This window comes from Neurospora tetrasperma (assembly GCF_000213175.1).
Source record: "Neurospora tetrasperma FGSC 2508 unplaced genomic scaffold NEUTE1scaffold_3, whole genome shotgun sequence".
In the NCBI taxonomy this organism is placed as follows: Eukaryota; Fungi; Ascomycota; class Sordariomycetes; order Sordariales; family Sordariaceae; genus Neurospora; species Neurospora tetrasperma.
This window is the reverse complement of record NW_009799101.1, coordinates 2,684,054-2,710,091: the sequence shown is the minus strand read 5'-3', so window position 1 is coordinate 2,710,091 and position 26,038 is coordinate 2,684,054. Positions and strand designations below refer to the sequence as shown.

Below are 26,038 nucleotides of genomic sequence, written 5' to 3'. Positions count from 1 at the left end.
CTCTCATCTTTGTTATTTTCATCTACTTATCTTCTTGTTATCGTGCTACATATCATACCAGGAGTTAGGGTTTGCGCTTATTTGTTCATCTTTTTCTTGTTGTCCACCATGTACTAGCTCTCAGGAGATGGTCTGGTTTGACAGTACACATTGCGCTGGCGCCAGAGGCTCGGGCGTATCTCTCCATTGTCGAAGGCAATACCAAGCTTGGGCGCTTGGCAGAGCTTCAGTGGAAGAACTTGAAGTTACCTTCGGACGGTTTACATTAACAGAGGCGTTTGAGGAAGGAATACATTTTCGGGGGGGATTTCTACTACCAGATTGTTGTCAAGACAGTGTTTTTCGGAGTGTTATGTTAGCGGCTTCTTTTTACTTTTTTTTACTTTCAGTGTGTTCTAATATCTTTTTTTTTTCTTTTCTTCTAGGATCCTTTGATGTCAGGTTTCGGTTGTTACTAGCAAGTTCATGCAGTTCGTGGTTACGGGCAGATATCAGGCTCAGTGCCTGTCATTTGGATGAGACAATAAACATACAATTTATATCTCCACGCCTCCCTGTTCCCACATTTTGATCAGATCATGGTCTTTCAGCCTGCCCATATTATATATTGTCATTTCGTCTGTGGCTAGCCACGGAAAACATGTCTGTTCACGTTCGTTGCCTATTCATGATCTTATGACTGTGTTATTGTTGCCACAGGACTTTGGGTATATCATTAAACTATTTTGAAGTCACTCTTTTCTCCATGCCTCATCTCGCCAGCGCGTAAACTAACCTCAACTTAAACCCCCTTCGAAAACGTCTGCCCACCCATCTTCTTATCGAACTCCACGCACTCACTCAACCCGCAAAGCTCAAAAAGCTCTCTAATCCCACCGGGAACCTGCTCCGCACTCTCCCCTTCGCCCTTTTGCTTTTCGGTAAAGCCAGCCGTCACCGCCCCCGTCTCCAGCAACTCCTTCGCTGCCTTCTGGTAAGCCAAGTACGCATGCGTCATGGCAAAGCACGGCCAGATGGCGATTCTGTACCCCAACTCCTTCGCTTCTTTGGCGTTCACCAAGGGCGTCAGTCCTCCAGGAACGAGATTGATCAAGCACGGGGTTGGGGCCATGGCCTTTGTGAACTTGGCCATCTGTTCCCGATCCTTGACGCCTTCCAAGAACACGGCGTCCGCGCCGGCTTCCACGGCGGCCTTGAGGCGAGTTAGGGCTTCATCGAACCCCATGGACTGAAGCGCGTCGGTGCGGGCGATGATCACCAAATCACTTCCCAGTCTCTCCCTCGCTTCGCGGGCCGCACGGATGCGCGCGACAAAGGTCGCCACGTCCACCATCTCTTTGCCTCCCAAGTGACCGCACCGCTTGGTGGTTACTTGGTCTTCGAGGTGGAGGCCGGCTACACCACCCAAGATGTAGCGCTCGACGGTCCGGGCAACCATGACGGGCCCGCCGAAGCCGGTGTCGATGTCGGCAATTAGGGGCACGGAGCGGTCGAGGGAGGAGAGCATGGACGCTTGGCGGACCATGTCGTCGGCGGTGGTAAGGCCAAGGTCGGGCATGCCTAGGAGGGAGATGGCGGTTCCGGCGCCGGTCTGGGAGTTAAGAAGTTGTTTTGTTAGTCAGGGCTTAGGGGGAATAGATACAAGTTGGTGCTAATTGCATGCGATGGGAACTTGTCGAACTTACCATGTACAGATTCTTGAAACCCTGCTGAAGACAAACCCTCGCGGAGAGACCATCTTGAACGCCGGGACAGACGATGAGATCATCCGACTCGAAGAGTTGGGCGCGGAGCTTGGCTGCTGCTTGGTTGATTACTGCCATTTTGTCAATTGTGATGATTGAACGAGGTGATTTGATTATGTCAATGGATCGATATCAACAAGACGGGGACAACAAGAAGCCTTTTTTATTCAGACCAAGACGATAACCGATTTGTATATATACAGATATTGATGTTTACTAATCCAACATGCGCGAGCTTTCACCGACCGCTCTCCGGAATGGCGGTGCGTGTTTCTTTTCAAGTTAATGGCGAAGGCGCGAGAGTTCTGAATCGTCGGTTGTTTGACATCATGATCCATTGATCTTCGCTCCGCTTTCGGAGTTGGTGGCCTTCCGGGAGGAGGCGGGATCTCCAGTTTTTTTTACACTAGTGTAAGTTCGTGCCGATTGAAAGCGCCAAGGGCGGCCGACGCAGCGTGGGTGGTGGAGAGTGGATTTGGATCGTGGGGAGAACGGGGCGATGGTTGACCAAGACCAAAAGATGAATGGCTTTTGTGTTGATCGAGGTGCCCATTTTCTCGGTTTCCGATTCACAGGGATCTCGCTGCCAAGATATCTAACGTAGGTAAACTTCGATGTCAGGAAAAGGCATCATGGCGATCAGGAAACTTCCTTTTGCAGAACATCAACAATTTTGCGACCCCCTGTTTTCCGAATGACGACCATCTTTTAACCCCCACGCCCGTCTTGTCGTGGGGGAGAACGTGAGGTGAGGTCGGAATGAGTTGCCGAAAGTGAGACATCCCTCCGTTTGGCTGCTTACTCCTCATTCCTCAATTGCCAAAAGTTGAGCCTCAACGTTTCATCGCGGCAATGTCGTGGTGTAGAGACGAACGTCGTCCGATCTTTCGGTCTCGTCCGTGAACTTCGACTCTCATATGGATCTGTTATCTACATGCTAACACTCTTGAGCCGTGTCGCTGCAATTGATTGACACATCGTGAACCACATCGAAGACTCAAATATTCCATTGCAATACATAACTCTTCATATTGTCAGTTCCAACAATCTTGTCCCCGTATCAACCCCCCTCATACTTGGCTTCAAAACAACAACCATGACAACCTTCCCCACCTCCTGGACCCTTACTCCCTCCGCCCGCCTCGAGATCTTTACCACCCAAATCCTCCCCGCCGAACTACAACCCTATCTACCGAGCAGCCCCCCTTCCCCAACCGCATCTACAACCAAAGACACCACCACCACCCGTCGCTGCCCCCTCGCCATCCTAATAGTCGGCCAAACCGGCGCCGGCAAGACCCGCCTAGCGCCCCTCCTCCGCCGCGCCATGACCGCCTACCACCCCTCTCACCGTCCCCCGGCCCACTTCATAGCCGACACCTACAAGACCTACCACCCTCACTACGCCTCTTGCGTCGCCCAGTTCCCCCCGGCCCAAGCCTCCGTTCTGGCAGGGCTGGACGCCCGCCTCTGGCTGCAGATGGCATGCCAGCACGCCGCTGAGGCCGGCATTGATGTCTTGGTGGAATCTGCATGCAGGCATCCAGATGACTTTTGCAAGCTGGTTGAGATTTTCTCAATGGCCGGGTATACAGTGAAAGTGGCCATCTTGGCGGTGCCCGAGGGGGTGAGCAGGTTGGGATGTTTGGTCCGGTATTGGAAAAGGCTACCGGAGGCTGGGTCGAGGGGACTACCTGTGAGACTGACGCCGAAGAGGGTGCATGATGAGAGTTATCAGGGGTTGGTGGAGGCGGCGAGGTTTGTGGATGAGAGTGACGCAGTGGATGGGGTAGTGGTCGTCAGGAGGGGGGAGGAGGTGGCATTTTGGAATGAGAGGGTTAGAGTGGAAGGGGATGGGGAAGGAGTACAAGGGGAAAGAAAAGAGGAGAGGACGAGGAGGTGGATAAGGGAACCTGCTGGGGGTGCGTTGAAAGCGTTGGAGATTGAAAGGGCTAGGAAGCTGTCGGTGGAGGAGAGGAGGATTGTGGAGGAGGATGTTGAAGTTTTGAGGAAGCTGGGGGATCCAAAGGTGGATCGAGAGATTGAGGATATTCAGACGTTAGTGGATGGTATTGGAGTTGGGTTTGCTGGGACATTTCCGCCTTTGAAGCCCTTTGATGCGGATAAGTTTGTTGGGGGTGTTTTGGGGCGGTGGTGATATTCACGCTAAGGGCACATTTATCGGTAAGTATCATGACTACGTTGCAGTACTTCCACCCTAACTGAACGCTGGAAGCCATTCACAAGAAGAACTCACGAGTTCTAGCTCGCAAATACCCTGACATGGGACTAGGAGGTGAGATCTGTGTCTGTCATTTTCGGTCATCGCCCTTCCGTAGACTTTTCTCTCAACTATGTCACTCCGTTGGGTATTTGGAGATCTCAACTTTTTTCGTCTGAATTTTGCGAATGCCCTAATAGATTGTTTTCATCTGAACTTTGCTGGATCCTGTTGTACACCATCTCCTTGTCTCTCAAAATATCACGTATAAGACTCTCGTGGACTCAGATAACTCTCCTTCTCTCCACCATTCTACCATAAAGCTTCCAGTTTTCTCAGTTTCATCTTCAGGATCCTTCTTCTACCGTTGCGGATTCATCTTGATCAAACTAACGCTGCCCTGTATTACGCTCACTTCCCAATTCATCACCAGGTATCGAATCCTTCACTGGCTCACCTAAACACCACGCCTCACTATTACTGCCAGCATCTCCATCATTATCATCATTACATCCAACATCTTTCTCACCCAAATCAAGAATCCGTGCGTGGTATATCAACTCTTCGCCCGCTTCTCCAGAATGCCCAGAGGCAAAGCAGGCACCGGACGACCCAGGCCGATCTTCAAAGGGCTCAACATAGCCCTCTCCGGCACCTTCCACGGCCAATGGACGGACACCAACATCTCCAGATGGGTGAATCTCCGAGCCGGCACGTTCAGCTGGCGGATGAGCGAAGACGTGACCCATCTTGTCTGCACAAAGGAAGAATTTGACAAGAAGGGTCGTAAAGGTGAGTTTTTCTGGTTATTCCTCTGCTACCATGCCATAGCGAGAAGGATGACATACATATTTGACGGGCAATATCTCTGGTATGGTAGTGTAAGATCAGAACATGGTACTGACATATACGATCCGAAACAGTCAAAGAAGCACTGGCACGCGCGTACAAAAAGGACAAGAAATGTTATCTCGTCTCCTTGGACTGGCTTGAGGATTCGATCCATGAAAGAAAACGGCTGCGCGAGGACGAGTTTTCGCATGTGGCTACGCTGAAGGCCTTGAAGAATAAGGCTAGGCTGGAGAGAAAGATTGCAAAGGGTGTAGAGGAGGAGGATAGGGCTGTGAATCAGAGTAAGTTTGGCCCTGGGATTTTACATTCCAAACATATCTTTGATACAACACTGTTGACTGATAATTTTTTGTTTAATCAGACCTCTACCGCGTCTATTTCGACCCGACCGACTTCTTCGAATACAACATTATTCTAGCAAGGGATGATGAGGAAATGGGCATCACTGGTGAGAGATACGTGGTCAAGGTGAGCTTTCTTCCTAAGGAAATCTTTTCCGTCTGACAACATCTTGAACGTCTCATACACAACCAACTTTGTCCCTTCAAGCTTCATCAAACAACTAACACCAAGCAGCTGTACGAATCCAACGCCCTCCCTCATCTATACCACGTGGGCGTCAGGTACTACAAAAGCAAGAAGGACACCATGCCGAAGCTCCACCGCCTTACCGAGACCCCGGGTGATTTTCAGCGGGAATACGAATCCTTCAAACGCTTTTTTGAGATCAAAGTCGGATATCCATGGGACGAGAGACTGGTCAGGGGCGTGGGAAGTTTGGGAGCGAAGTTCTTTTCTTATCAGCCACCGGTGAGTGCTTATCTTTTCCACCATCTTACAAACGATACCGAGTGGTAGTAAGGCCAGCAGGGAAAGTGATACTGACCTAACCTCGCTCTTGTCATAGACGGGTGGTAAACCCGTTGGCTGGGTCCCACAGGAATACATCCCCAAGGAGCCAACTCCGCCTCGCGAGGCAGAAGACAACACCGGCTCCGAGTCTATGTCGAGTGATCAACCTGCCCTGATACTCAACTCTGGAGTTACTCATGGAGAAGAACCTACCACTTCATCACAGGAAGGGAGTCAAGATCAAAAGCATCAGAGCGACCAAAGTCAGCATCTTGAAGAGGCTCAGTACACTGAGTCTCCTCATACGCCCCAGCATGACAGGCAGGAGACTTCAGAGGCAACGACAGAAGATACGCTGCTCACACAAACTGCTGACGCCTCTGGAGAAAACGCAACAGTAGGCATGATGCCAGTGGTGGACAGTGAGACACAGGTTTTCTAACCCTATTCATCGCGACAAGAAAAGGGAAGGCATGTGAAGGGAAGTCTTGCGCAGGAGAAACATGATTTGAGATATATCCAGTCCAGCGAAGCAAGAATCGAAGTGTCGATGAATAAGAAAACACAGACGGATAATTACAAGGGGCGTTATGGGAGGCGCGTATTGTCTGAGTTCAACCTTTGCTTGCACACAGTCTTTATGGATCGATACCCATTAGCAAAGGGGTAGTAAGGGAGACATGGGCGATAACATCCCGGCTTTAGTTCAGGTGTATTATACCCTGCCAAGTTTAGTCCATTAATCATAGCGTTGAATTATTATTTCCCCAACACCACCAACCTGCCCCTCTCTCTCCAGCGCTTCAGTGACCCCCCCAAAGTTCACACCACCCATCAACCCCCCTCAAAACCTCAACTTGGGCAACACAAAAACCACCAACAACAGCACCACCATCAACCCATAAACATACGCATACAACATCATCCTTCCCCACCACCCTTCTCCCTCCGTCATCCTCTGCAACGTGCTCATCTTGCCCGTGACCCTGGTCATGCCCTGCTCCGTCTTATTCATGCCTTCACCCGCCCTCTCCAGCGTTTCTTTATCTTCCTCCAGATACGACGAAAACGCCTGCGAGGAGGCCTTCAGCTCGGTGGCAAGTTTGAGGATGGACTCGGAGAGAGCGTCTTGCTCGGCCCGCTGGGTGTCGAGGATGGCTTCGGCGGTGGCGGAGATCGTTCCTGGCTGTGATGAAGAAGTTGCTGTCGTGGAGGGCGGGAGGAGGGAGGAGGATGTTGTTTGTGCTGTTGGCTTTTCGTTGGCTGCATCATTGTTGTCATTGTTAGGCTGCCGGCGAGGGCGGATTATTTGTGTGGTGGTTGTTTCAGGAAATGGTCGCTTTTCTGAAAGGAGTTCGGGTTGTTGAGTCCTTATATCGTCCATCGGTCCCTCCGTCCCCTGCTTCTCATTCAATTCCTGGTCTTGTGGCTGCTGCTCCTTTTCTTCTGCGTTTGGTGCTGCCTCTGCTACCTGGTCCTGGTCGTCGCCCCATCCGTGCTCCTCCTCCTCCTCCCCAAGTACAGGCGCACCGGGTGATTTGATGGAATCGAGGCTCTCGCTTGGCGTCGCTATTATGTCGGCAAGAATATCTTCGCTGTCGGACGTATCTTCCCCATTATCACCCTCCCCTCCATGCCTGCTGGCCTCTTCTGCTGCGGCGATCTCGGCCAAGTCACTCAGGCGCTCCGTAAGCTGTTCGATAATCTCTCGCTTCCGTATCAAATCGGTTTGAATCTCGTTCTTCCGGACATGGATTTTGACCCCCAATGCCTCCTGTTCTAACTTGGTGAGGAGTGATCGGGCATAGTTGATATTCTACGGTTGTCCTGTTAGCATGTTGGGCATAGAGCGTACGTCCCGGGTGGCTTCATACTGCTTGCGCCTTCTCTCTTTCATACTCGCTTGCCCGTAGCCTGGCTTCGCGCTCGGCATCAGCGCGCAGGATGGTTTGTTGAAGGCGGTTGAGAAGTCGGGTCAGATCCGTCAGAGGATCTGCTGGGCGCGCAACCGGTGTAACGCCCGTTGTTGTCAACCCGGGAATATATCGAACCATTGTCTGTGTGGTGATGATATGGAATTGTTGGTTTTGTGTTGCGGTACTCGCAGCTGTTCTGAATGCGATCACAAGGTTCAAGTTGTTGATGACGATGTTTCAAGCGCAAGTTGGGGGACATTGATGGACAAATGTCCTGTTGGACTTGGAGCCCGGCCGCACTGTGAGGCGCGAGCTTGTGTGGGCCGACAGGGGCCTCCCATCAGTGCAACACTACCCGTAGTGTAGCTGCAGAGCCAAAAGCCCGGCCAGCTCTAACAACCCTAACCCCTACACTTGGATAGCAACTTCCGAGATGTGACCTCGTCCCTTTCACGACATGAACTGTGCTACCAGAACGGCAACGACTATCACATGGCCTGGGGCATTATGGACAGACTTTATATCCTTATCATGCCATAAACTACTTCTGGTACCCATAGAACAGCCATGTAAAACAGACCACATCCGCGGTCCATGGAAATCGTATAGGGATCCGCCGACTTACACAAAGAGGGTTAGGGTCCGGTTCTTGTCGAGTGGGACTAAATGCTCTTGAGGGGAGGAACTGAAGGGTGGTGGTGTATCACAGACCGAGGCCGGGGAAAGGGCATGAAAACACCCGCTGAACCGAGAGCTTGAATATTTTAGCCTTCCTCGTCCTCCTTCTTTTTTCATAGGCAGACAGTCGAGCTCAATTGCTCACATATTCGGCCACCACCATGACCCGCTTGGCCGTGACTCGTGCGCTGCGGAGCGTTCCGCGGGCCACCATCTTATCGAGACCACCACAGTTCCCCAGAACCCCATCTTTCAGGAACAGGGCTCCCCCCTCTTTGGCCAACTACAACACTCGCAGCCTATCAGTAACCGCTCGCCGTTTGAGCGACGACGACGATGAGAGAAAATGGTCAACTCCTCTCGCAAAACAGCTGGCTGAGGCCATCACGGTAGGCTCATAATATCCTCAGAAAATTGCAAGGAAATGTTCTGACATCAAGTACAGGCGACCGGCCCAGTGCCATTGGCCAGTTTCATGCGCATGTGCCTGACTGGCGACATTGGCGGTTACTACACCGGCGCCATTGAGAAATCCGAGCAAAACCGTGACCAGTTTGGCGTCAAAGGCGACTTCGTCACTTCGCCCGAGATCTCCCAAGTCTTCGGTGAACTTTGTGGGCTTTGGTATGTCACCGAATGGCTGGCCCAAGGTCGTCCGAGTAAAGGAGTCGAGCTGATCGAGGTCGGCCCGGGTCGTGGTACCTTGATGGATGATATGCTTCGGGTAAGTGTTGTGTCATTTCACCATATTCTCACGCAAGTCATGAAGAACGTGCTAATTATGCGACATCAGACAATACAAAACTTCCCAGAGATGGCTAAGAGCATCGATGCTGTTTACATGGTCGAAGCCAGTCCCCAGCTCAGAATGGCCCAGAAGAACCTTTTATGCGGCGAGGACGCTGCCATGAGCGAGTCGAAGGTTGGCTATCATAGTCATTGCAAGTACGGAGACATTCCCATCGTCTGGACAGAGACCATCAAGTCCATCCCCTACGGTATGTTATGTCTCCTTTCACACTTCCCACCAGTCTTCCCCTATCTGTCAAGCCCCCAACTGACACCATGCCCTCCCCCCACAGACCCCGAGAAAACCCCCTTCATAATGGCCCACGAATTCTTCGACGCCCTCCCCATCCACGCCTTCCAACTAGTCCAAGTCCCGCCCACAGAACCAGCCTCCCCGTCCTCCATAGCAACCATCACCACTTCCGGCCCCAAACAATCCAAACAGCCCAGGACAAGCGGCACCACAGATCCAATCCTCGAATGGCGAGAACTCCTCGTCTCTCCCACTCCCCCCTTTTCAACACACACCACCCTCCGCACCCCGGCCTCTCATAACCCGCACCTCACCCCTCCCCCCGACTTTCAACTAACCGTATCCCCTTCCCCCACGCGTCACTCCCTTCACCTCCCCGACCTTTCCCCGCGCTACCGCGCCATCAAATCTTATTCCTCTTCTTCTTCTTCTTCTTCTTCTTCTTCTTCTTCTTCTTCTTCTTCTTCTTCTTCTTCCTCCTCCTCTCAAAAACCCCTCGCCGTCCTCCCCGACGGCACCACCCAAGCCGGCGCCCTCATCGAAATCTGTCCCGACGCTTTCCTGTTTGCCTCCGACTTCGCCACTCGCATCGGCGGATCTCCTGCCCACCCCAAACACTCACCCCGCGGCGCGGCGCTGATACTCGACTACGGTCCCGGCGACGGCAGCGTCCCCGTCAACTCGCTGCGCGGGATACGCAAGCATCACCTCGTCAGCCCGTTTGCGGAACCGGGGTTGACGGATTTGAGTGCCGATGTGGATTTCACGGCGATTGCGGAGGCGGCGACGAATGCGAGCGAAGGGGTGGAGGTGCATGGACCTGTTGAGCAGGCCTGGTGGTTGGAGGGGATGGGAGGGAGGGAGAGGGTTGAGCAGTTGGCGAAGCGGTCGCAAGGGGGAAATGAAGAAGAAAAGGACAAGTTTGTCAAGGATTTGAGGAGGAGCTGGGATCGGTTGGTGGATCGGGGACCGAATGGGATGGGGAGGATATACAAGGTTTTGGCCATTGTGCCCGAGAATGATGGGAGGAGGAGGCCAGTTGGTTTTGGAGGGGATGTCGTCATGTAAAACCTACCTAGCATGTTGTGTCTTTGAACTGTGTCCTGAACCCAGCCAGGTCAGCTTGTACTGTATGAGCAAGATTTTCATGTCTGTTATACGCAAGGAAATGGAATAGGCTATCATTATCTTTTTTCCCATTCGGCCTCACCCAGCCTAGACTTAATGTACCGCTCTTGATCTAAATGACAGAGTGATTTCTAAGAAAAGAATAAAATAGTGGAACAAATAATGATACAGCCACTTATGAAACGCCATCAAGAACAAGTGTAAAAACAGATAGATGAAACATGTGATGCACGGCCATGTTGCCTCAGTCACAAACCGATAGTGCACTTGGGTTGTTTCTCGTCAATACAATTAGACTCGTAATAGTTATTCTAATTCCCCAACTTGAACTTGACGTAATTAGATAGCCCCTCTACTTCTTGGCTCTCACTAGATTACCCTCCTCGTCACTATCCTCGTCAGACGAGAATTTATCGCCATCCTCGCCAACCGCAAAGATGGTCTCTCCATCCATGGAGTCACGTTGAGGGTTAGGACTCCTCGGTTGTTGCTGTTGCTGCTGGGATGAGCTGCTTGGGCCAGCAAGATTTCGTGACTGCTGCTGACTAGTGCCAGCACCCGAATCCGAGCCCCCGTTTGCACTCTGGTTCTTCCTTCCCTTCATGCCAACCTGGGCCTCCTCGTCATCACTATCATCCGGCGCACCGATATCCAAGTTCGAAAATTCGATGATGCCGTCATCGTCCTGAGCAATCTCGTCACTCATGGCAAACCGCTTGTTGTTCGCTGTCGGCCGCCACACGTACGCAATGAAAGCGACATCGGCAAAATAAACAAGGTTCGGCCAGCCATCGAGAATGAACCATCTGCTCTTCCAGTGGAAGGGGACGTATCCAGGGTCGCTAGCCTGAGCAAACGAGAAGCTGTTCCAGAAGAAGAAACCAAAGATCACCAGGATGGAGATGAGAATGCACCACCACAGCTTCCTGTACATGCCCTCCTTAACATGCTGCTTGCGCTCCTTGAGGTCCTTGAGTGTCCAGCTAAGCGAGTTAAGCGTCCACACATAGAAGGCCGTCAGGGTACCGGCCAGAGGAAGGATGATGAGTAGAACAAAGGGGCCAGCGCTGTCTGGGTTGACAAGAAGACCGGTAATGGCGTAAACGATACCGAAGACGAAGTGCGCAATAGCGAGCCAGCGGACGTAGATCATGGTGCGGCCGAGGGTGTGCTTGACGACGCCGTAGCCCATGCAGACAATCAGGAGGAGGAAGAAGGAGAAGGAGTTGCGCGCAGCGTTGAGGACGGCCACCACGATGAGGAGCACACGGGAGCCGACGTTCGAGCCGTGGCGGTTGAGGAAGTCTGAGATCAACGGTGGTTAGCAATCATTTGGGGAGAGGGAACAAACTGCGAGCAGAAACGTACCATAAAAGCCCCATGTCATCAGCATTTCAACGACGAGGAAGATGAGGATAGCTGTAATGTAGTTCTGCACAGCCAAGATATCCGACCGGTGCTGGAAGTAGAGGAAGCCCCAGAACGCCAACACCAAGGCGTACAAGATGGTAATGCCGCCATAGAAAGGCAACTTGGGAATCTGCGTAGCGGGAAGCTCTCCATAGGCGTTCCGGAACTCGACAAGGGCCTCATACCTATCGGCCGTGTACTTGTCCGTGAGCACGCAATAGTAACCGGTGTTCTTAATCTGGTACTTGACTGGAGCTGACTTCTTGAGATGAATGGCGTCGGTGAAGACGATGTTCTTGGATAGCGCAGTGGCGTTGGGTGCGAGGATGTACTCGCCCACGTTGGTGGTGTTGCAGTAGCCGGCATCAACATACTGGGGCTCGCAGATGCCAATCCTACGGTCGGCGCCCTCGGGAAGAACACCGACGAGATCCGAGTCCTGCCACTCAAAGATAAGGAGACTGACAATGGGGTCATCGCCAGCGTCGGAGCCGAAGTCTGTGAACTTGACGCTGATGAAGGGATTGACCGGGCCATCCCATGTCTGTTTGCTGTACATGCCTGCACATCGTTGCCGGTTCTCTTCGGATTCGTCCTGCCATTGAAGAGAACTTGTCAGTATTTCTGACTTGTCTAGTGTAGGACCATTGATGTGTGTGTAGCCTGCTACTTACTAGTTTCACCTCCAGGGCCTGTACCGTCCATACGGACAGCACCAGGAGGAAGAAGGCATACGCCCAGCTCCTCATTGTAGCTGCTCAAGAGAATTGCCGGTTCTCAGCCGTCGTATAGGGTAGGGTGTACCGTGGCGGTTTGTACAAATCGTTGGTTCGTTTAGCAGTGCCCCCAAGGTTGCTGCTCTTCCTGGTGTCTCCGGAAGAAGAAATGGGTCAAGGAGAGGACGGGGCTCGGTCACGAAACATGGGGTTCGCTATTCTCGGTTACGTTTGCGGCTTCGATAGCTCGTGGGACGAATTAGGTGTCGATGGTTGAAAGTCGAAAGGTGCAGAAAAGCGAGTGAGGGAGAAGGGAATCGAGGCGCGAGGGAGGCGGATGGGAAAGGAAGATGGCAAAAGTTGAGTTGAAACAGTGGTCGTGGAGCTTGGAGGTCGATCAAAACCAAGATGCTGGAGCCATTCGGCCGCCGTGTCCCCTCCAAAACTACCTACCTAACTAGGTGTAGACGGTACTTCAGTAGTGTGCTTGTGTCAGGAACTCCCTGGCACTTCCAGGTTCCTGTGCTGTTCCGCATCCAGCACAGCCTCACAGCTTCAGTTGCAATTAATATGAGCACAGTACCGCTCACACTGGCCGAGTCCCCTGCTGCTTCTAAAACTGGCCCAAAACGGGCACCTCAATGGCCAATGTTCTGGGGGACTGTTCCAGCTTCCGGGTACAGTGCGGGTTGTGGGGGCGACTGACGAAGCTCACCTCCATGTCATGGATGTCCTGCAGGCGGATAAGATAAGGCCTGGGGCCTGTGGGACCTTTTCGGCCGTTGAAAGCTAAGGTAACCACACCACTAGGTAAAGGGACCGGGATCTGGAACTTGTTTCCCAAGTTCTAGACTTTGTCGCAAAACACCACCATCACCAACCCGCCGGCTCGACAAGATGGGCAAAGGAACAGATAAACTATACATCACCCACTCCGAGTGGTCGTCCTCGGACGCGTACGGCGCCAGTACCGGCGCCAATGCCGGTGCGCGTGCCCAGCGGCGCGGTGCCAACTTCAAGAAACTTCCCTTCAACTTCTGCGCCGCTAGTCTCCAACCCTTCAAGAACCCCGTCTGCACCCCCGACGGCACCATCTTCGACGTCGAAGTCATCGGCTCATGGCTCGAAAAACACAAGACGAATCCCGTCACCGGCGAGCCGCTCTCCGCCAAGGATCTGATCAAGCTCAACTTTGCCCGCAATGGCGACACCACCGACTCGGACGAGAACAAGGGCGACCTGATCGATCCCGTCACCTTCAAGGTCTTCACCGACAACACCCACATTGTCGCCATTCGCCATGGCTCTTACGCGAACGTCTTTGCCTGGGAAACTGTCGAGCGCATGAACATCAAGCCCAAGATGTGGCGCGACCTAGTCGACGATGAAGAGTTCGGCCGCAGGGACATCATCACCCTCCAAGATCCCCAGAACGTCTCCGCCAGCCGCGACCTCAGCCAGTTCAAATACCTCCAAGACGGCCAGGACGCCATTCTCACCAAAGAACAGGAAGAAGAGCGCAAGGGCGGCAGCGTCAACATCGAAGCCCTCGGCCGCGTAGGCGAGAAGGTGCTCCGCGCCAAGGAAGCCGTCGAGCGCGCCCGCGCAGCCCGACAAGCCGGCGGCGCCGACGTCAACCGTCTCACCCAAGCCCTTACCACCACTTCCACCAACAATAACAAAACAGCCATCGCCCGCGGCCAATCCCTAATCCAAGAGCGCAAACGCCCCGCCAACGCAGCGACCTACACAACCGGCCTAACCGCCGCATCCTTCACCTCGACCGGTCTGACCCCCTCCACCTCCGGCTCCCTCGCCCTCTTATCCGACGAGCAATACCTCCTCAAACCCTCCCACCGCATCAAGAACAAAGGCTACGTCCGCATGGAAACCAATCTGGGCCCGCTCACCCTCGAATTCCTCCCCGAATTCGCCCCCAAAGCCGTCTGGAACTTCCTCCGCCTCTCTGAAAAGGGCTACTACCGCGACGTCGCCTTCCACCGTTCCATCCGCAACTTTATGATCCAGGGCGGCGACCCCTCCGGCACCGGCCGGGGCGGTAGTTCCATCTGGGGCAAGAATTTCGAGGATGAATTCGAAGGGCCCAACACGCATTCCGCCCGCGGAATCGTATCCATGGCCAACAAGGGCAAAAACACAAACTCGTCCCAGTTCTTCATCACCTACCGCCCCGCCTCCCACCTGGACAGGAAACACACCATCTTTGCCAAAGTGATCGAGGGGCAAGACACGACGCTGACGGCCATGGAGAATGTGGCTACCGATGGATCGGATCGACCGTTGAACAAAATTGTGATTAAGGATATAATCATCCTAATTGATCCGTTTGCGGAGTGGATGAAGGAGAAGAAAGAGAAGGAAGGGGAGGAGGAAAGGAAACGGGAGGTGGCGAGACAGGGAGGCACAGAGGATGATCGGACAACGTGGACGGGGAAGAGGATAAGAGCTGATGGGACAATGGAGGGACAAGGGATGGGAGAAGGGGGAGGGGGACCCAAAGTGGGCAAGTATCTGGATGTGGGGGCTGTGAAGAAGGCTGCTACGACGACAACGACAACGACGAGGAAAGCAGAAGAGGAAGAGGTTGATACGTGGGAAGAACCCGTGAGGAAAAAGGCCAAGATGGGAGGGTTTGGGAATTTCGATGGATGGTGATTTTTTTGAAAGTAGTTTGGGTTGATATGTCAGTTTGTTTTGTGCACATTATAGCAACTTTTGGAGTTTGGTTGGGCACGTTGGTACTCATGGAAAAGTAGTCATAAGCATAAATTGCTTGGTTTCGGCTTGTTTACATTAGGCGTTGATAAAGACAAAAACATTGCAACGAATATATGATACCTTTGGGGAGAGAATTGCGCACCAGTAAACCGATACTCCATCAGGCCATCCATAGTCCTTCCATACTCTTCCATGTCGTTGGTATCTTTGCTGTTGAGTTTGTACCTTTGTTTGGTCTTTTGCTATGTTGATGTTGCTTTCCTTGTCGTCTTGACCTGTCGACGGTGCGGTTTGGTCCTTGGACACTTCGACCTATTCCTTTGACCGAGTGTCCAGCCAACCTAGACAATTCTGGTTTGTTTGTTAGCTAAGTAAGTATTCCTGATATACTGGACATAATCTAGTCCGAATCATTTCAAACCTCATTAAAATCAGATTAACGGCTAGGTACGGTTCAGAAGCGTATTGCAAGGATTCAATCCGAGCATACAAAGTTTCGGAATAGCATATTCAGGGTAAGAAGGCGCTTTGATCATGGAAAGAAACCGAACTGAAAGATGTGAAATTAAAACGCCTTATGAATTTGACTCGAGGTCTCGAGCTAACAACCAAACCAGTGTTGGATTGCTATCTAATTTCTTCAATCCGTGTTGTACCTTTGCATCCAAGTTTGCATATCTCCAAATGTCACATCAGCTGGGGATCAATCATTCCTTTCCCATCCTCCATCATTACCGGCCCACCAAGATGGAACAGCTCATGTTGTTGCTGCACCACCCTCAAATACAGCGGTGTTTCCTCCATTCGACCCGTACTCATCCAATCCCGTCCTATTCCCAGTCCTGGCAACCATTGCGCATGTTCTTCTGCCCTATTCTCATTTCTATCCTCCTCCCCATCGGCGATCTCATGTTCTTCAAGCAGGTTGGCCACGGCATCTGCTTGCTTGACACCCGTCTCCATATAAAGTGTGCGTAGCCTGCCCACAACGTAGCTCTTCACCTGCCCGTTACATACCGATGACATCCCGACCATGTATAAGGGCCAGACCACCGGGCTCGTCGCTGATACTAAAAGCACAAAGCGGCTAGCCTCCTCTTCTGCGTCTGTTGAAGCGGGTGTTACCGGGTGAAGGATGGTGAGGCTCGCGCATTGAGCCCTAGCCGGGTCCATGGGACTCTGGCTGCTGCCGCCGGAATCGGATGACCGGGCTGATGGGGATGTTGGTGGGCTGGGGGTTTCGCGGACTTCGACACTCGATATTGGCGTTGAACATGGATTGTCGACACTACCGTCTGCGGGATCCACGAGCCCAAGCAATTGGGGTACACTGCCGCATATCGCCTCCAGGATTTCCTTCAACTTGCGCTTTGCGCCTTTGAACTGGTCTGCATAAGGACCGGATGTTGGCTTTAGGCAGAGTCTCCGTGAAAGCTGTTGGATCTCACAGATGATCGTCTCCAACAAAACCATCCTGAGCATACGGAGACTGTTCCACAGCGTAGTATCCCATAGTGTGGAGTAGACATTGCAGACTCCATTCAGCACCGCTGGATGGTGTCTCGTCAGTCGGAAGGTTTTGTACGGTAGATCTGGAGAGAATTGGGCCGACAGTTGTTCAAATCGCTCATCAATGCTGAAAAGATGCGCTAGGATGTTATCTGAGTCTACCAGGGCCCCATTCAGGATGTCGGCACGCACTTGCAAGAAGTTGTGCATGAGTGGTAGCGCCGAGAGCGTAAGGCATCCGAAGCCCTTCAGTTGAATTGGTTGAGGCATTGCATGCCATAAGTCAATCAGTGGTTGCGGCATTGGCATGGGCTCTCTCGACTGCAAACAGCTCAACACAACCCGTTGGCAAAGCATCGAGAACATTTTGACCCCTCCTTTTGTTTCAAACTGCGCGGGTCCTCGAAGTTTTGCAAGAGCTACTGCGCCGTTAACGTGTTCTTGGAAAGCTTCAACAGTCCGCATGTGGGATGGATGCTCGGCTATCAGCTCAAAAAGGCCAAGAATAAGCACCGAGAGCATCGTAGTGTCTTTGACAGCTTCGATAGGTGTCTCCAGAGCGTGATTTGTTAATCGAAGAGCGGTCCCGTAAGATTTCCAAGCGGCTTCCATCATATCTGGCGAGCGAGTGACGCCTGCGAGACCAACCAATCCCACGGCAGTCATACTGGCAAGGACGCCGTCAACATGCCGGTCGTGGGCCATCGATGTGGGCTTCCATATGTCAAAGACGAAACTGAAGTTGTGGTGACATGTCGTCTCTTCGACAGATACATATCGTGAGAAGAAATAGGCAATGCCTTGCTGTCGACAACTTGGGGAAAGGTCATACAAGAGGGCAACTGGCGGGGTAACTGGCCAGCTTCCCGAATCGGGCGACATCGGTATACTGTCGTCATCGTCCGACCAAGCAGCTTCAGGTGTCGAGCTCATGGGCCTCTGGGGACTTGGAACGAGTGACGATGGTGATGTTTGTCGGCGTTCTGGTGTTATTGAGCATCTCGGATCACTGGGAGAACTGGGCGTCTTAACAGAGAGACGACGCCGTCTTCGAGCCTTTTCCTCGGCTTTGTTCCGAACATGATCACTCTCATCTCGGAACATCAGATCGACAAGGTTTCTGTACCCAGGGCACTCCTCTTTTCGCTTCTGACACTGGCCACAGCCCGGTACTCTCTGATCGCACTAGATGCATGTCAACCAATATATTCTGTACATGCGCATTGCATATGAAATCAAAGCAAGCTAGAGGGCAGGCATGACGAATAATATGGGATGAGAGAGTTGCGGGGCATGTCTTAGAGCGCCGCCTCCAAATATCTGGCTGCTCATCCGCTGGGAGGAGTGGGGGCGGAGGTCTCTCTTGGGTATATATGGTTCTGACCCGGGAATATGGATAAAGGATATGGTGTGAAGGAGCTACCAGATGTGGTGACTTACCCGAATCTTACGTTTCCGGCACACAGAGCACCCTTTGCTTGGCTTCCCGCAGAACACCATGGTCACAACTATCGAAGGGCCGCACCGAGTTCAGTGGGTTTGATCAATAAAGTGACGAATAGGCCTGGGCCTTGGTGTTCAGCTGGCGTAGGGCGGAAATGGTTGCAGTAGCCAGAGGCAGCTCGACGCCACGGTTGTGTCCGAATCTGGTAAGGTACGATGTCCTGTACAGTTGGTCGAAAGCAGTAGGCGTTCGAGTAGGCGTACTGAAGATTGGATGTGGTCTATATCAAAGAGGAAGGTCGCTATGTCGAGCCACTCGTCCTGGTTCGCTGCTTGTCGAATAAGGTGGGACAAGACGGACCTGCCGATGCAAGAAGGGATCCGGTCAACGGGCAGGCCAAACTTTACTTGATAAGTCAAAGCGAGCTTTGAAGGAGGTCTCGAAGAACGATATGTTCAATGAGAAGTCTTGTCTGAAGACTGGCGACCTTTTACATAGGTTTGGTGATGCTGCCGGTATGATGAGCCATGCCGAGCCTAAGCATGTCCGTCCGATCGGTTGTGCGTAGGGCTATGGCTATGGCGATGCTCAGATGGGAGGTGACAGGGGCGAGGGTGACGGCTGTCTGTGAGTGGTGCTCTAGGTAGAGGCGTGGAAGACGTGAAAAGACAATCGCTGGGCTGGTTTGCCTTGCCTGCTCAGTAACAATACGCACAGCCTCACCGAAGACTTGGCAGGAACATGGAAGGTCAGGATGATGGCAGGTTGATAAAGTCGAAAAGAGAGCAAGACATGGCTACAAGTCTCATCCGCGAACGCCCCCGTAGGCGATGAGTGAGTTCCGTACTGGACTCATGACATGCCGGACTGGTACGGTATCATTTTACGCTGATATCTTCGGTCAGGGTCAAACCAATCCGCCGTGAGAGTCGTGGCGAGAGATGATAGCATGGCTGCTCGATTGGTGAGTGTAAAGTTGGTGAAGTTGGGGGAGTGAAGTTGAAGCTGCAGTGATGTTGTCGAAAGCCAAAGTCACTTCATTGGCTGTGTCTCGACTACCCTTTCCTATTTGGGCTACCTGTGCGAGAGCAATATTGACCCACTTGAGCCACAAGGACCCGCTTGATGGTCTTGGCATAAATCAGTTCGGCCAGTGGGCAGTGACTCTGTTGTTTGTCCAGTGCAGGTACACCAAGTAGACTATGGGACGGGATCAGGGGCATCTACAGTTGACTGATCCCCCGCAACGGAAAGCCGGATCTCTCTTCAAACCAGTAGGTTCTCTTCACAATTACCTATGGATTTCTTCTTGAAGGGCTGAGCATCGCCCCCCGTCGATAATGTTACTGATGTGCGGGACCTTTCCGGCATGGTTTCACCAACACTCTAGATCTCTGTCATCTGCAAGATCGAGCTAAATTTACCTGGAACCGTCCCGTCATTGCATATCTTGGACCATTTCAGGTTGAATATGCCTTACCTCCCGTCTCTGAACCCTTGTCCAGCCCATTAGGGCATCAGTAGTGTGTTCCACGAGTCAATATGAGATATGGGAGCTCTCCTCTCATTGCCCCAAAAACGAACAATGAACCCAGACCCTTACCAGCACGCCAGCTGTTACACAACACCATCTGGGCCATGGTGTGAGCTGGACCCTACTTATAAGGATTCGTTATCTTTGTCAACCAAGATCAAATCTCCATGGCAAGCCTTAGAAACATTTAGCAATTATTCTACAATACCATGAAGCATGACTACGGCGGGGTGCTCAAGCTTCAAGCAGCACCGAGGCTAACCGAGAAATAGACACACCGTCATCAGACGACCATATTCGTTGCCCATATTGCTGGATTTGTGGTTCACTGAGGAATGAAGCCACAAGGGCCCTATGTGTTTCCATAAGCCATACCCACAAGGTGATATAAATGCGCCTTTGGAGCGTAAGGCTTCCATTCATTCTCTTTCCGGACAATTTTTCGCTTCTTCTGACCAATCATTGTTATTAGTGGCTCAAAAAGCCTTACCTAGGTGTTCTTACGGTCATACAAAAGCCCCTGGAGCGCCTATTTGGAAGGCTTGGCCTGCAGGCAACTTTTGGGATTGTACACCCACCCATGTAGTGTTACCTTACCCTTTGATGGGCAGGGTACCAAAGACTCAGTGGAGATGGTGTGAAGGTAAATCCGTAGCTGCAACTCTATCTCCATTGGTGTCTGCGGTCCGTTGTAAATATACCAAGAGAGAACTGATAGTGTCAAAATAAGATCCACTTGATAGTCTTGACAATTCATTCAGTTCCTTTGATCCGCCCTCTTAATCTACCCTGGTGTGGACGGTTTCGATAATCACAGTATGACGCTACAGATCAGTCATCTCGGTAATTGATAAGGACCATGATGGTCCTTCAACCTCCTTGGTTGATGTTGGTGATCTTAAAAAGTTCACCGAGGCTTTGCTTTATCAGCATCATCTTGTGACCTATCATGCAATATGTTCTGTCCAAGTCCCCTGAATTTTGTCACGGTGCTTCTCAAGTTCCAAACCACTGAAAATTTGAGTTTACACTAACACAAAGTTGACTTGATGATCGAGATGTTACTATACAAACTTCACATTTGACACCACAGAATATATGACGTGATCGGCAAGATAACCGAGTATGTAGATCAGCCGTGGTGTAGTTCAGCTCGTCCGAATGTAATTGAGCAACTCGCCGCATCGGTTGAGGCAGAGTGCAGCGGCCTCTCAGATCTTGCCATGTTGTGTCTCCTTGCCATCCATCTCCGCAATTTATATGCATTGAGCTTGGACTCCCTACCTGTTCCCCATCTTACCAATTACAAACGTTTTTGTAATCGGGTTTTTGTATTTTGAGAACCTGTTCATGCAACTTCGACGTTAAGATCGGGTGTTCTCCACAAAATCGGCCCCATATCTCCGCCGTTTCGTCCGGGGTCCGGACCGGACACGGAAGAGGGGGCCAGCGTAGTGACTGGGTGCTTTCAACTGGTCTGTTAGGATTGATTCTTTTTCTCAATCAGCTGACTCGCTGGGCTTTCCAATATTTTCAAATAATCTTGGTGAACCATGAAGCAATAGAGACAAATTTGATACACTCCACAGTAAAGCTATCCCAGGGATGTTGGCAGTCCAAATATGCCAAGACATGGCACTACACTACCTCTAGGTATGATAGCAGCTCGGTGGGGCAGACTCGAAAGTTGCTATCGAGAAATCGCAAACCCATAGGTACCCCGCGATGACGGATCTTCGAACATCTTTTTCACAAAGACGATTACCATCTCGACTATTCCACGACGTACCGAAGGTTTATAGACGTCACTCATCCAATCACCACGAGTCCCATGATTAGTCTATCAACATGCCGGTAAGTTCACTACCAGCTCATTCCTCTTCTGCTCTTCGTCGCGTCGCTAACCATCCCATCCCCCCGTCCTCCAGCTCATCCTCATAACCGGCCTACCCACCTCAGGCAAATCTACGCGCGCCGCACAACTCTACGACTACCTCACCGAGCGCATCGCCGCCGAGTCCTCCTCATCTTCGACACCCAAATTCCGCCTGCACCTGATCTCCGACCAAAGCCTGTCCATTTCGCGGTCCGTCTACGACCTCGACCCAGCGCACACACCAGCGCACGTACGCTCCGCCAATGCCTCCGAAAAGGATGCGCGCGCCGCGCTCTACGGCGCTGTTAAGCGCGTGTTGTCTCCCAGGGACATTGTCATTCTCGACACGTTGAACTACATCAAGGGATGGCGGTACCAGCTCTACTGCGAAGCCAAGAACGTACAGACGCCGTTTGGTCTTGTACAGATCGGGTGTCCGGTGGCGAGGGCGAGGGGGGTTAATGAGGCCAGGATACGGAGGTCGGAGCAGCAGGAGCAACAGGAGGAGGAGCAGAAGGCAGGCAACGGGACGACCAAGGACGAGCCTACAACAATCTCAACCTCAACCACAACAACAACAACAGCAGCAGCAGCAGGAGCAGCACCAAAATCCGGCGACCTCCACCCCGAAACTTACCAACAATCCCACCAAAACTGGCAACAAAAACAATTCGAAGAGGAATCCACCGGCCCGGACTTTGAAGACGTAACCCTCAGCCCCACCGATTTTCAAGAGCCCTACACGCCCCGCTCCAACTGGGAAAACCTCGTCTTCCGCTACGAGGAACCCAACCCCATGTCCCGCTGGGACTCCCCGCTTTTCATCATTACCTGGGATGACACGCCCACCGATACCAAAGCAACATTTGATCAGATCTGGGATGAAGTCATCGTCAACAAGCCACAAAAGCTGATCCGGGCCAACAAGTCGACGGTGCAGCGCGATAAGGATCCCGGCGGCGATTATCTGTATGTCCTCGAAAAAGAGACGCAGGATATCGTCAAGAGGATTTTGGAGCAGCAAGCTGAGGTGGGAGAAGGTGGGACAGTGAGGTTGTCGAGGAGTGGAACTAAGGAAGAGGGGGAGGAGATGTTGGAGGTGGAGTTGCCGGGAAAGAAGGTGGGATTGCCGCAGTTGCAGAGGTATAGGAGGGCGTTTGTGGCGCTGAATAGAGGTGGAATTGGGCTAGAGGCGGTGGGGACGTTGGCGGCGGGGAGGTTAAGGGAGAGCTTCGTTGGGTATTTGAATGATGCCTTTGAGAAGGAGATGTGAGAAGGGCTGGTTGTAGGTTACTCTATGGTTGGAAAAGGAGGATGCTACGGGTTCATAACCATTAAGGTGCACTCACCTTGTTCTCACAACACATAGCACTATTCTGCGCTCCATGGATACCCAAGATCAAATCAAACAAAAGCCATTGGCATTGACATGCTACCCTGTATTCAGAGAGTTGAATCCTGTCATCTAGACATCCTTAATCCGGTTCATTAACCCGTTCCAACCCGCAACACCTCAACCGTGAACCCTTTTTGTAAACCCATTTTCCCTCCATCCTTATGTGACCAGGTATCTACGCCTTTTCCGAATTTAAGCAGCCCAGCTCTCCAAGTTCTTCAGAACACAACACTCGCCCTTCTCGCCACCCTCTCTGTTGACCAGCTTGCCAATGGTGTAGACCTTCTCGCCCTCAGCCTCCAAGCCCTTGACCACAGCATCCGCAGCCTCAGGAGCGACAGCCAAAACCATACCAACACCGTTGTTGAACGTTCTCGCCATCTCGGTAGGGACCACAGACTCTCTGAGCCACTTGAACACAGGAGGGTGTTCCCAGGTAGCGACGTCGATCTCGGCAGCCAGGTGCTTGGGGAGCATGCGGGGGACGTTCTCAGTCAAACCACCACCGGTAATATGCGCCATACCCTTGACTGCCTCGCCGGTCTGAGCGAGGACCTTGAGCAGAGGCTTGACGTAGATGCGCGTGGGGGTGAGAAGGCTCTCACCAACGGAGGCAGAGCTGTCCCAGGGTGCCTTGTCAGTGTAGGACAAGCCGCACTTGTCGACAACCTTGCGGACAAGGGAGAAGCCGTTCGAGTGGACACCAGAAGAGGCAAGAGCGATGAGCACATCGCCCTCGGCCATGGCCTCCTTCCTCGGAAGACGCTGAGTGGGCTTCATGACACCGATGGCAGCACCAGCAGCATCATAGTCATCGCCGGTGTAGAGATCAGGCATCTCAGCCGTCTCTCCACCGACCAGCGCACAGCCGGCGTCCTTGCACCCCTGAGCGACACCTTCGACGAAAGCGGCGGCAACCGAGACGTCGAGCCTGCTGCAGCCGTAGTAGTCGAGGAACATGAACGGTTCAGCACCCTGAACAACCAAGTCGTTGACGTTCATAGCAACCAGGTCGATACCAACAGTGTCATGCTTGTTCATCTTCTGGGCGATAATGAGCTTGGTGCCAACGCCATCGATAGCGCCAACAATGATGGGGGCCGAAGGGTAGCCGGCTTGAGAAAGATCGACCTCACCACCGAATCCACCGATGATAGCATCAGCACCGGGGCGGCGAGTAGTGGCGACAGCAGCCTTGATGCGGTCAACAAGCTCATTACCAGCATCAATGCTCACACCCGATTGGGCATATGTAAGCTTGTCGGACGAAGACTTTTCGTCGCGAAAAGCACGGTGAGCAATATCCTTGCGATAGTACATGCCGTCGAAGTTAATGAGCTTGACGCCCTCGTAAGCCTTGTCGACAGCGGCGCGCAGAGTCTCGCCAACAGCCTCGGCGGCAATAACACGACCACCGGAAGAAACGAGGGAATCGCCAGATAGCTTGGTTCCTGCGTGGAAGATGTTGGTACCAGCAGGAGGTGTAGATACCTGCATGGGAATGTTCTTGGGGTAGGAGTTGGGGTACCCGGGGGCAGCAACGACCACGGTGGCGCTGAACTTCTGCTCGACCTCGACGGGCACATACTTGAGGAGGGGAATGGGGCCTGAGCAGGCCACCATAATCTCAGCGAGGTCGGACTTGAGCAGAGGAAGGACGGTCTGGGTCTCGGGGTCGCCAAAGCGGACGTTGTACTCGAGCACCTTGGGGCCGTTGGGGGTAATCATCAAGCCGGTGAAGAGGCAGCCCTTGAAGGGGAAGCCGTCCTTGCGCATGCCGTCAACGGTCGGCTGGAGGATCTCGCGCTCGACCTGAGCAAGCAGAGCAGGGGTGGCAATCTTGGTGGGCGCATAGCATCCCATACCGCCCGTGTTCAAGCCAGTATCGCCCTCACCAATGCGCTTGTGATCCTGGGCAGCAGGCAGAGACTTGATGGTAGTACCGTCGCAGAAGGAGAGGATGCTGAGCTCGTCACCGGTGAGGAACTCCTCGATAACAACCTCATCGCCGGCATTGCCGAACTGCCTATCCAGCATAATGTCCTTGAGAGCCTGCTGGGCTTCCTCCTGGGACTCGGGGATGATGACACCCTTGCCAGCAGCCAAACCGGTGGCCTTGATGACAACGTTGTGGCCCACCTTCTTGAGGTATTCGCTGGCCTTTTCAAAGTCGGAGAAGTTCTCGTAGGCGGCGGTGGGAATGTTGTGCTTCTTCATGAAGTCCTTGGAGAAGGTCTTGCTACCCTCCATGCGCGCGGCATCCTTGGAAGGGCCGAAGACGGGGATACCGACTTCGCGGAAAACGTTCTCGACGCCATCGACAAGTGGCTGCTCGGGACCAGGGACGACGAGGTTGATGCGCTCCTTCTTGGCGAGGTCGACAAGGCCAGCAAAGTCGTTCTCAGAGACGGTGTTGTTGTTGGTGACCTTGGGGAGGCCGGCAGTGCCACCGTTGCCGGGGACCGCAATGATTGACTCAACGCTGGGCGACTGGCTGAGCTTCCAAGCCAGGGCGTGCTCGCGGCCGCCGCTGCCGATGAGAAGAATGCGTAGTGACGACATTGTGGTTTGTGTTGTTGTTAGGGGTCTGGGTCGATGAGAATTCGGCGACACCAAATCCTCTTGACCTCCATTTCCATCAGCGGCAGGAGGGAAAGAGAGACGGATGGTTGGCGACCAAAAATTTCAACTTGGCCGTCGGAGCCCCTCCCCCGCAATCACACTGGTTAAGCGAATGAAGAGTCACACGAATTGGCCAATCCCGCGTCACCTTTGGAGTCATTGCCAGATCGCTCCAAAAAAGGAAAGTGTGCTTGGGGCCTTTTACGCTGGTCGCTAGCTGATAACAGCTTAGCGGCTGCTGGGGATCGGACCGTAGTGCTAAGAGGCTTTCAGTCGCATGCGATGTTAGGACGCTATCTTCCTTCCATCCATCAACTATTCACTTCTGCTGTTGACCTGCATCTACGTAGTATAGTCA

The 26,038-nt window shown here is 52.6% G+C and overlaps 10 protein-coding genes across 10 annotated transcripts; 5 read left to right on the top strand and 5 right to left on the bottom strand.

Moving 5' to 3' along the window:
• Window positions 1-781: 781 nt before the first annotated feature.
• NEUTE1DRAFT_81891 (uncharacterized protein) lies at window positions 782-1,823 on the bottom strand (the record flags this gene model as incomplete). Its single annotated transcript, XM_009852663.1, has 2 exons — window positions 782-1,591; window positions 1,686-1,823. 2 exons carry the CDS (start codon window positions 1,821-1,823, stop codon window positions 782-784), a joined length of 948 nt encoding a protein of 315 aa, XP_009850965.1.
• A 1,018-nt stretch (window positions 1,824-2,841) lies between these two features.
• On the top strand, window positions 2,842-4,237 carry NEUTE1DRAFT_122230 (uncharacterized protein; the record flags this gene model as incomplete). The annotated part of the gene is made up of 3 exons (XM_009852662.1): window positions 2,842-3,876; window positions 3,993-4,041; window positions 4,167-4,237. 3 exons carry the CDS (start codon window positions 2,842-2,844, stop codon window positions 4,235-4,237), a joined length of 1,155 nt encoding a protein of 384 aa, XP_009850964.1.
• Window positions 4,238-4,547: 310 nt separating this feature from the next.
• Window positions 4,548-6,112, top strand: NEUTE1DRAFT_43047 (uncharacterized protein; the record flags this gene model as incomplete). Its single annotated transcript, XM_009852035.1, has 5 exons — window positions 4,548-4,758; window positions 4,890-5,099; window positions 5,180-5,286; window positions 5,395-5,628; window positions 5,726-6,112. The coding sequence occupies 5 exons, from the start codon at window positions 4,548-4,550 to the stop codon at window positions 6,110-6,112; spliced, it is 1,149 nt and encodes a 382-aa protein (XP_009850337.1).
• Window positions 6,113-6,364: 252 nt separating this feature from the next.
• Window positions 6,365-7,724, bottom strand: NEUTE1DRAFT_81886 (uncharacterized protein; the record flags this gene model as incomplete). The annotated part of the gene is made up of 2 exons (XM_009852661.1): window positions 6,365-7,486; window positions 7,545-7,724. The coding sequence occupies 2 exons, from the start codon at window positions 7,722-7,724 to the stop codon at window positions 6,515-6,517; spliced, it is 1,152 nt and encodes a 383-aa protein (XP_009850963.1).
• A 701-nt stretch (window positions 7,725-8,425) lies between these two features.
• Window positions 8,426-10,374, top strand: NEUTE1DRAFT_146386 (uncharacterized protein; the record flags this gene model as incomplete). The annotated part of the gene is made up of 4 exons (XM_009852660.1): window positions 8,426-8,653; window positions 8,710-8,988; window positions 9,058-9,262; window positions 9,347-10,374. The coding sequence occupies 4 exons, from the start codon at window positions 8,426-8,428 to the stop codon at window positions 10,372-10,374; spliced, it is 1,740 nt and encodes a 579-aa protein (XP_009850962.1).
• A 340-nt stretch (window positions 10,375-10,714) lies between these two features.
• Window positions 10,715-12,883, bottom strand: NEUTE1DRAFT_146385 (uncharacterized protein; the record flags this gene model as incomplete). The annotated part of the gene is made up of 3 exons (XM_009852659.1): window positions 10,715-11,739; window positions 11,803-12,439; window positions 12,519-12,883. 3 exons carry the CDS (start codon window positions 12,591-12,593, stop codon window positions 10,787-10,789), a joined length of 1,665 nt encoding a protein of 554 aa, XP_009850961.1.
• A 561-nt stretch (window positions 12,884-13,444) lies between these two features.
• Window positions 13,445-15,236, top strand: NEUTE1DRAFT_81877 (uncharacterized protein; the record flags this gene model as incomplete). The annotated part of the gene is made up of 1 exon (XM_009852658.1): window positions 13,445-15,236. The coding sequence occupies one exon, from the start codon at window positions 13,458-13,460 to the stop codon at window positions 15,234-15,236; it is 1,779 nt and encodes a 592-aa protein (XP_009850960.1).
• A 649-nt stretch (window positions 15,237-15,885) lies between these two features.
• NEUTE1DRAFT_81874 (uncharacterized protein) lies at window positions 15,886-18,308 on the bottom strand (the record flags this gene model as incomplete). The annotated part of the gene is made up of 2 exons (XM_009852657.1): window positions 15,886-17,993; window positions 18,249-18,308. 2 exons carry the CDS (start codon window positions 18,306-18,308, stop codon window positions 15,987-15,989), a joined length of 2,067 nt encoding a protein of 688 aa, XP_009850959.1.
• A 3,326-nt stretch (window positions 18,309-21,634) lies between these two features.
• Window positions 21,635-23,102, top strand: NEUTE1DRAFT_146382 (uncharacterized protein; the record flags this gene model as incomplete). Its single annotated transcript, XM_009852656.1, has 2 exons — window positions 21,635-21,640; window positions 21,715-23,102. 2 exons carry the CDS (start codon window positions 21,635-21,637, stop codon window positions 22,933-22,935), a joined length of 1,227 nt encoding a protein of 408 aa, XP_009850958.1.
• NEUTE1DRAFT_116973 (uncharacterized protein) lies at window positions 23,062-25,245 on the bottom strand (the record flags this gene model as incomplete). The annotated part of the gene is made up of 1 exon (XM_009852655.1): window positions 23,062-25,245. One exon carries the CDS (start codon window positions 25,093-25,095, stop codon window positions 23,251-23,253), a length of 1,845 nt encoding a protein of 614 aa, XP_009850957.1.
• Between the last annotated feature and the right edge of the window lie 793 nt (window positions 25,246-26,038).